General features: G+C 37.4%; 1 protein-coding gene across 1 annotated transcript; it reads left to right on the top strand.

The window, feature by feature from the left end:
* The first annotated feature begins 7,455 nt into the window (after positions 1 to 7,455).
* On the top strand, positions 7,456 to 7,956 carry LOC112021709 (uncharacterized). Its single transcript, XM_024054276.1, has one exon. The coding sequence runs from the start codon at positions 7,456 to 7,458 to the stop codon at positions 7,954 to 7,956; it is 501 nt and encodes a 166-aa protein (XP_023910044.1).
* Positions 7,957 to 10,400: the final 2,444 nt, after the last annotated feature.

The following is a 10,400-nucleotide window of genomic DNA, read 5'->3' as shown; positions in this document are numbered from 1 at the left end:
TTGTTCTAGGACTTGCATTGCATTACATTTATGCATTTCATTCTAGGATTTATTTGTTTTCTCTTTTAATAATAATGAAAATTAAAAAAAAAAGAAAGGAGAAAAGAAAAATATGTTATGGCACTATGTTTCTTGGTTTTTGAAAACATGGTTGGTCATTTTATTTACACATAACATGTCGTATGTACCTTGTTTAGCGTTGATGAGCTTATTTATTGCACTTGACTAGTTGAAACTTTGTAGTGCATGTTGTGTGGGAAAGATGTTTATGGTTTTTGATCATTTTGTCTTGATCTTGAAGTCGCATGTTATTTAACTGTCGGACTTGATCCTTTTGAGAAAGGCATAAATAACCATCTCATCAATGTTTACTAGCCAATCATGAACACCTTAGTGCATATCATAAGATTCTGTGCTCGAGAAAGTGTAGCACATGCACAAAAAGTACATAAGGTGATGCCTCGGCTTAATTGCTTGATGCTTAAAATTGGTGTATACTATTAGGCTTGATGCCATCTCACATAATTAAAATTAGTGTGTACTATTAGGCTTGATGCCATTTCACATAACTATGAGGCAAAAATACAAGAAACTTACATGATTGCAAGCTTATGTTCTAGAAGATGTGGGAGTTATATGATGTAACTCCTTAGGTGATAGTCTTTTTTAAATTTTGTGTGATGAATTTTGTAGACTTTGTGATTGATTTCTATTCACATATCACCTCACATGTATCTCAAGCTTTTGCTAGTTTGCACACACTACACAAGTTACTCTTTGCTAAATACTGTACATGTTATTGTGTGTGTTTTTTGGTCTGACCAACCAAGTTTGAAAATACCTTGAGTATTATACAAAACATTTTTTTTGCTTGTGATTATAAAGGAAGAACAGGCTGAAACTTTCATTGGAGAAACTGGGATTATAAATTTGGGTTTTTGAAAAAGCATTCCATTTCATCTCATACTTATGCATTTTGTTTAATGCTTTGAGGAGTTATTTTCAAAAATTGGCTCAAGAACATAGTTGTTCCCTTTTTTATCATTGATAATCAACTACCTGGTACCTAATGTAACTACCTGTTAGAATGAGACCACTATCGGAATTCTAACTAGGATATAAATGAGTTACAGGACTCATTTTCATTGTCATTGTTCTAGCCATACTCTGCTTTATCAACCAAAGTTTTTTCTTAATAATCTTTCTTGGTTCTTACATGGTTACATCACTGCTATGGGGGATTTATGGAAGAAAACTTTATTACATGGTTTGAGCATATTTTGCATTATCAAGCGCATTTCATATATTCTTAATTGTGTTACATGTTTGTTGTTTGGTTTTATGACTAAGGATTTATGGATGAACATTTTATTTTTTTGATAAGTATGGAAGAACATTTTATAATATGAAATACCATATGTATGCGATGAGTTTCTAATATCAGTCATTAATTAAGCAACTAAATATATTGCAAATGACTAACTAAGCATTACCAGTTAATCATTATTTCAATTTATAGTATATTTTTGTATATTTTGGTTTTTTATTTTTTTTAATGTATTAATCACTTGTAAAAGATTTTGGTTCATGTTCTCTCTTGCAGCTAGTTAAACTTCCACGTGCCCCAAATGTTGGTGAAATATTGAAGAAGTATCTGGGTTACAGGATGAAGAAGGATAACTCGTAAGTTCATTCCTGTTTTTATGGACACTTCTCAATCTTTTACTTTTTAGCTTGCTAAATTTCAAGTCTTTCTTGTATAGTGGACCATAATTTACAGAATCTATTTTGTTGTAACGTTTACTTGGCACTTATTTCTTTACCTATTTCTTTACTTGTAATATACTACACTAGTTTTTTTTTTTTTTTTTTAATCTGGATTTTCACAAATTGTATCATCAACTGTCTTATTCTTTAAAATAAGTGGTTTTTGATTTTTGTATTGCTTCTTTTTTATAGAACTAGCTTTTGAAGGCTCAACCCAACTAAGCCTTAATTTAAATCAAATTGGGGTTGGCTATGAACCTCTTCAACTAATCGGGGTGTTGACCACATGTATTGTTTTCTGTCACACTATGGATTCTTTGTCACCTCCCAGTTTAATAGTATTTCTTCACTATTTATACCTGTGCTATTTTATCCTCCCTCTACTTAATTTTCACTCCATCAAAATGAATTAAACATTCTCTTTAACATGTGCATTAATCAATCTCATGCACATGGCCAAACCATTGTTAATCTACTATTTTGCATATTAGTCATCTTTACATTTGAATGGATGGCATCATTCTTTATCTTATATTTCCTACAATTACTGCTTATCCATCTTAGCATTCTAATTTCAACTACACTCATGTATGAATATGTTGCCTTTTAACTGTCCAACAATTTGTAGCATAGACCATAGTAAGTTTTATAGCAATCTTATAGCCCTTCAGCTGATACAGTATTCCCGATATACTTCTCTCTCCTTCACCCCGTTCTTATTCAATGACCCACATCATCCTCAGTCATCCCATCCTTACAAATTATTGAACCAAGATATTGAAATGGTCAGTCTTCTAACCAATTTAATCTTATAAGAAAATTTTAAAATAAAACACAATAATGGTTCATTTAGCAATCATTTAGATTAGAGTGTTTAAAGAGAGGTTGTACATTGATATAATCTGCATTACTGTATCTACTTCTGAAGGCCAGAGAAATGTGAAAAAGAGCACCTTGGTGTAAATGCCCTCAAGTGTTAAACTTACTATTGATGCATCTTGCAACTTCTGTATTTAGAAATTACTTTCCTATGCAATTTTTGTTGTGTGTGAAGTTCTTAGTATCATGTTTTAGAAATTGATGCATTCGTGTCTTGGTAGTTACCTATTGTTAGTGTTCTGGTGTTCATGTTTTTGTGTGTTGTCATTGTTCTTTCTCTGTAACGTAATTAAATGGATATAGGATAGCTGATTCAGTGGGAGAAATTCTGAGAGGATTTCGTTGTTACTTCAACAAAGCATTGCCAGCAATACTTCTATATAAAAGTGAGCGTCGGCAATATAAAGAAGCAATTTCAGTTGATGTCTCTCCTTCAACTGTATATGGTGCTGAACATCTATTGCGCCTCTTGGGTATGTTTATCCTTTTATACTAGAAGTCAATTATTTTCTTAGGAAAACTTGTCACGTTTTCTGTGTTTTTAATAGCAATAATCTTGATTTATTATATTTTAAATAAATTAATCAACAGATGTTGCGTCTCTTTTGTGAAGTTTGATTTGTAGGATGATTCTAGTCCTTTTACCTTAAATATATTAATGCTTATTGTTTTCATAACCAGCCATATCATAATTATGTAGAATGTGGAAGTTTCGACATTTATTAAACATGTTGAGGGCAATGGGCTGGCTAAATGAGTAATTCTTCCTGCCATGCCCCTATCAAAATTGACTGGCTGGCAGAGTTCTACTTCTACCAGGATAAGTTTTTTAGACAACTGTCGGGTCTGTATATCTTCTACTAAAGCTAAACTTTATATATATCAGGGATTCTGTATAAATAAAATGGTGCAGCACAAAATTCTTAAAGGGAATTGAGAATAAACAATTGAATAGAAAAATAAAAATAAGGATAAAATACACACACCACCCCTGTGGTATACCCTTAAAAGATGAAACTATATTATTTTTACCTATCCAAAAAAAAAAAAAAACATGAAACTATTCTATGGTTTATTTTGTAACACTTACCTTCCTTGTGGTTTGCTTATGAGGCATTTTTGCTAATTTAATGAAATTTGATGATATTACCAGTGCCAACAACACCCATTGGAAAATGNTCGGCAATATAAAGAAGCAATTTCAGTTGATGTCTCTCCTTCAACTGTATATGGTGCTGAACATCTATTGCGCCTCTTGGGTATGTTTATCCTTTTATACTAGAAGTCAATTATTTTCTTAGGAAAACTTGTCACGTTTTCTGTGTTTTTAATAGCAATAATCTTGATTTATTATATTTTAAATAAATTAATCAACAGATGTTGCGTCTCTTTTGTGAAGTTTGATTTGTAGGATGATTCTAGTCCTTTTACCTTAAATATATTAATGCTTATTGTTTTCATAACCAGCCATATCATAATTATGTAGAATGTGGAAGTTTCGACATTTATTAAACATGTTGAGGGCAATAGGGCTGGCTAAATGAGTAATTCTTCCTGCCATGCCCCTATCAAAATTGACTGGCTGGCAGAGTTCTACTTCTACCAGGATAAGTTTTTTAGACAACTGTCGGGTCTGTATATCTTCTACTAAAGCTAAACTTTATATATATCAGGGATTCTGTATAAATAAAATGGTGCAGCACAAAATTCTTAAAGGGAATTGAGAATAAACAATGAATAGAAAAATAAAAATAAGGATAAAATACACACACCACCCCTGTGGTATACCCTTAAAAGATGAAACTATATTATTTTTACCTATCAAAAAAAAAAAAAAAACATGAAACTATTCTATGGTTTATTTTGTAACACTTACCTTCCTTGTGGTTTGCTTATGAGGCATTTTTGCTAATTTAATGAAATTTGATGATATTACCAGTGCCAACAACACCCATTGGAAAATGAACTTGGAATCAGCACTATGCCATTGGAAAATTGCAATAGAAATTTTAAATCAAGCTTGTTTCCATTGGTGTATAATAGCTAATTAATTATATAGGCTACTGGGATTCAACCTTAATTCTTAACTGACTTGGGCCAAAGCCCAATTATTGAATTCATAAATAACCTTTACTCTAGGAAATTAAGTAAAATGCCAATAACTTAATAAACTAATATGACCTAAAATAAAATCCAATGGACCAATAGTGAAAATAAAATTGACTTCTAAAAATAAAAAAAACTACATTAAAATAAAATTGTTTTTGTGCTCCCTGCATCATAAAATGTGCTAGGAGACCATGAGTATGGAAAATGGAAATGACTGTTTACATATGTTAATCTATGCTAGTACATTTTCTGGTAGTCTATGGTAGCACTTGTCCAATAATCATCAATTGCATTGAGCTGATCTTGAAACAGTCCTAAAAATCCTTCCTCTTGCCCTTTTGTGACTGATTTTTATCAATATTTTCTAATGCATTTAGTTTTAAGTGGTTTATGTGTAGATTTGTTTCTGTTCTCAGTTTAAAACTATTTTTGTATCTAATGCTAAAACAAAGAAGACGTGTGAAATGTTTGGAAGATTTACCCTTATTAGCTTAATTATGTGTTTGTGTAGTGAATTGCACCATTTTCAATGTTACAAGATCTTATATGACCGAAGTCCTAGCTGATCAATGTTTCTATGCAAGTTTTTAAATATTCTTACATGTTACAATAAAAATTATTCTTAACTACATATTTTTAAATTAATATTATAACTAGTTTAATTTTGTAATTTGAGGAAGTAGCCTTGTTTAATAAATTTTTTCTTACTTATCAAAAAGAAGAAGATATGGTGCCAGCTAATCTAGGATATGTAGTTTTTGACTTGTCTATTGCTGATTGGATCTCATTTTAGCTTGCTGTGCTTGTAACTACCACAAGAAAGAGTGTCAAAGACAGCAAATTTGGAAGTCCCGGGGTCATCTATATAATGATGGCACGCGACTTGGTAGAGGAGACTTTGGGCTTTGTTTGGGAGTTTTCAAGGGAATGAAATGGAATAAGTATAAAAGAATGGAAAGTAATGGAATAGAATAGAATATATTTAAGTATGAGAAATGAATGAAAAAGAATGGAATGAAATGGAATTAAATAACTTTGATTGGATGCTTTAAAATAAAGGAATGAAAATGAATGAAATGTAAGTAATCTTACATTCTCGTACACTTTTTAATAGGTTAATTAATAATATTTTCAACAAATTTGAAAGATTAATTCAATCTGTAACTGAAGTCAAGAAATTTAATAAAAGTTTTATTATTTACTTTTAAATAATTTTATGTTTTGACTAATGTTAAAATTAATAGATGTTTTAAGAGTATTGATTTATGATATATTTTTAGAGACTTTTTTATGAGAAAAGTAACTGTGGGTGCTCGAGGACTGAGGAGGAAGTTGTAGGGTCGAAACACTGGGCCAAGGCCCTAAGAGGATTAGGAAAGGTTGAGGCATTAATTTGGGCACGACACTAAACACGGGCTCAAGGTGCAATGACGCCCGAGGAAGGAGACAAATCCGTCAAAGCGTCTTACGGTATTCTATAGAGGGGGCTGCAAACTGAAGAAGGTAGAAGTCAGTGGCAGACAAGGAACCTCTGAGCTGGAGCTGCCTGTCGCATCCACATTAAATGGTATACACCAGTTTTATCAGCCGCATTAATGAAGAAGTGACCTAAACAGTGTTGGCCACAGCTACACAACCTACTGCCGCCACCTCGTTCAGATGCAAAAGATGACAGGTGTTGGAGAGGGATGAAGATCAGGTAGAGATGGACGAAGAAGATGCGATAGGGAAGAGCTATATAAGGAGGAGTAAGGGCATAAGAAAGGAGCAGGACTTTTTTAGAAAAAGGAAGAAATAGAAGAGAGAGAGGAGAGAAAAGAGGAGGAGAGGGATTCTTATAAAAAAAGGAAAATCTGGCCTCTTTGGGAGCCCTCGTGTAAAGTTGTCTGCTCATCCAATTCTGAATATAAACTGGACCTTTCCCAAAAATTGTTCTTGGGTAGAACCCATGCTTGTTGTTCTATCCCATCTTTTACAAATTCTATTGGTTTGGGCCAAGTTTGACAAATTCAATCCATTGCTTTAAGTGGGCTAGTGCGCAAACATCTTTTTTGTCTCTTACAATTGGCATTGTCTGTGGGAAGCAGCAAGTGCTTGTGGATCTATCTTGAATACTGATGGCTAACAAAGGCCAAGGTGAGCAAGAATCAGTTGGTTCCCACAAGGAGAACCTTTTCGTTAACTTGGAGCGTAGGAGGGATAAACAGCATACCTTAAGCATTGTGGTGGGGTCACATCACACTAAACGTACTGAGTGGAATCATCCCAAGCCCAAGAATTAAGCCTCACCTGAACAGGAGATGCTAGCGTTGCAGTGGAAGGTTAATCGTTTACGCAAGAAGCTGAGGCGAAGGAAGCATGACAGGAGGAGCCCATCCTCCCCATCGAGTGAGGGCTCAAGGGAGAGTCGGGACCGATCATACCGATGCAGGTCTAGAACTCCACCCAGCGAAACCTACTCAGCCTCCTCATGTTGGGACAAGCTGAAGAAAAGTAACAACAGATGTGAGAAAGGGCCCTCTCATCACACTTAACAAGGTTAATCTCCCTCACCGTTTCTCCCAGCTAACGTTCACCATATATAACAAAAGGACAGACTCCGTGGAGCATGTCAGCCACTTCATTCAGAAAATGATCGTCCACATCGACAACTAGGCCCTTATGTGCAAGGTGTTCCCTTCTAGTCTCGGGCTTGTCGCTATGTGTTGGTTTGACGCGTTGGATGAAGGGTCAATAAGGTCCTTTGAAGAGCTGGCCAGGGCATTCGACGCTAGGTTTATAACCTGCAATAGGGTCCCCAGGCCATTGGAAGCTCTGTTGTCTATGGCTATAAGGGAGGGGGAGATCCTTAAAACCTACTCGGACCAATATTGGGAGATGTACAATGAAGTGGACGGAGACTTCGAAGATGTGGCAGTGAGGACCTTCAAGGTCGGCCTTCCGACCAAGCATGACCTGAAGAAATCATTGATAATGAAGTCCGCCTCGAACATGCGCCAGCTTATGGATCGCCTAGAAAAGTACAAGAGGTTAGAAGGGGACCAAATACAGGGGAAAGGGAAAGCTAAAGCATTCCTTAAGAAGAAGGATCCTCGAGGAGGAGGATACCATAATGACCGACCTCGAAAGGACTTCCCTAGTCACCTAGCATCCGAAGGAGTTCACATAATCAATTCACTATTCAAGGAGCCGGTGCACTAGATACTAGAAAAGATAAAGAACAAGTTGTTTTTCAAGTGGCCCAATAGGATGGGTAGGGATCCATCCAAGAGAAACCAAAGCCTCTATTGCAACTATCATTAGGACAAGGGTCACACGATGGAGGACTGCAGGCCTTTGCGGGATCACCTCAATCAATTGGCAAAGGCCAAGAAACTCGGTTACTTCCTGCATCAGCCTACAGAATAGACCGGACGTTTGGAAATGAGGTATGTGGAGACGACAACCCTCGACTAGCCTTGGGCACTATTAACATGATCCTGGCTAGGCCAGGAGGTAACGTCATGCCAAGTCCTCAAGTTATGTCTGTAGCGGGGGCTCTTACTTGGAGGCCGGAGGTTAGACTCACAAAAGAGTAAGAGTGATGGTCTCGGACCTGAGTTTTTCCAAGGAAGATAAGCGAGGAACCCACCAACCACATGAAGACGCTTTGGTGGTTACTGTGAGAATTGGGGGCTATGACGTTAAAAGGGTACTAGTTGATCAGGGAAGCTAGGCCGAGGTGATGAACCCAGATTTATACCGGGGGCTGAGGTTGAATCCCGAAGACTTGGATGCATGTAACTCTCCGTTGATGGGCTTTGACTTCAAAATGGTAATCTCCATAAAAATTGACGGTGTGGAAGTCCAGGTGAATTTCATAGTGATAGAGGCATTCTCCCCGTACACTGCTATCCTCGGCAGACCTTGGCTCCACGCCATAGAAGCTGTTCTTTCAACCCTGCATCTTAAGATTAAGAACCCTACTCACAGGGGAGTGGGGGAACTAGTAGGCGATCAGGCCATGGCCCGGCAGTGCTTGGTGTCAGCGGTTACACGGCAATCATCAAGTCCAACCATGGTTAATGAGGATGCAATCCAATAGCAATTGAAGAGGGCTGCCGACGAGCAGCAGACTGAGATATCGGGAGAATCATTTGAGGAGTTGGAAAAAGTAAGGATAGGGTTGGACTTGGAGCAGTATTTCCAAGTAGGACTGCAGTTGCCATTCATAGAGAAAGTAGAATTGGTAAAGTTCTTGAAGGCAAATGTTGGCGTTCACCTAGAATGCTTGCGACATCCTAGGAATTAATCCCGAGCTAGCATGCCATCGCTTAAATGTGAACCTCGAGGCGGTGCCATGCAAGCAGCCTTCTCGAAGATCATCTGATGTTCATGCCGAGGTAGTCAGGGCGAAAGTAAATAAGTTGAAACAGGTTGGGGCTATTAAGGAAATTTTTTATCTCGAATGGCTGGCCAACACAGTAGTGGTAAAGAAGAATAGCGGGAAGTGGCGAGTGTGTGTAGATTTCACAGACTTCAACAAGGCCTACCCGAAAGATCCTTTTCCCATTCCCAGAATCGATCAATTGGTAGATGCCACGGTGGGACATCCTCGGATGAGTTTCCTAGACGCCTCCCAGGGTTACCATCAGATACCATTGTCACTAACCAACCAGGAGAAAACAGCTTTTAGTGCCCCCAATGGTAACTTTCATTATCGTGTGATGCCCTTCGGCCTCAAAAATGCCGAATCAACTTATCAGAGAATGGTGACATGGATGTTTGAAAAACAACTTGGAAGGAACATGGAGGCATATATTGATGATATGGTGGTTAAGAGCAAAAAGGTAGAGGAGCATCTGGCCGATTTGGCAGAAACCTTCTCGGTACTTAGTAAGCATAAATTACGCCTCAATGCATCCAAATGCTCTTTTGGGGTTAGCTCAGGCAAATTCCTAGGGTACATGATTACTCATCGGGGAATAGAAGTCAAACTAGAGCAGATTAAGGCTATCAACAGCATGCACACTTCTCAGAACCCTAAGGAAGTGTAAAAGTTGACTGGGATGATGACAGCCCTAAGCAGGTTCATCTCTCGGTCCGTGGATAGGTGCCATCCTTTCTTTCAGCTATTGTATAAGTGGAAAGATTTCCGATGGACCGAGGAGTGTGTTCTGGCATTTGAGGACCTCAAGCTATACTTATCCAATCCTTTGATCCTATCTCGACTCGATAAAGAGGAAGTACTCTATGCATACCTAGCGGTCACTAAGCATTTCATTAGCTTCGTCCTAGTTAGGAACAAGGATGGAGTCTAGAAGCCTGTCTATTACGTTAGCAAGTCCTTGAAAGATGTTGAAATGCGCTATCTCCCTCTGGAAAAAGCAGTGCTGGCCATTGTGCATGCGGCTAGAAAACTTCCTCCTTATTTCCAAGCCCACACGGTGGTAATGCTTACCTAGTTACCCTTGCAGGCTATGTTAAGGAAATTCAATTAAATTGGCAGAATTGCTAAATGGGGGACTAAGTTGGGAGCCTATGATGTCAAGTACATGCCCCAAATCGCCATAAAGGGACAGGTCTTAGCAGACTTCATAGTAGAATTCACTGAAGGTGTCCCCGAGAAGGAGAGCACAGCTATAAGCCTAATGGTTTCGTCGGCC

The sequence above is a fragment of the Quercus suber genome, unplaced genomic scaffold (genome assembly GCF_002906115.3).
Source record: "Quercus suber isolate HL8 unplaced genomic scaffold, Cork oak 2.0 scaffold_72, whole genome shotgun sequence".
NCBI classification, from domain to species: Eukaryota; Viridiplantae; Streptophyta; class Magnoliopsida; order Fagales; family Fagaceae; genus Quercus; species Quercus suber.
Note: the sequence above shows the minus strand (reverse complement) of the source record. Positions and strands in the feature narration are given on the sequence as shown.

Excerpts from the sequence above, each read along its gene's own strand:
- LOC112021709 (XM_024054276.1), top strand. The coding sequence starts at position 7,456 with ATGTGTTGGTTTGACGCGTTGGATGAAGGGTCAATAAGGTCCTTTGAA.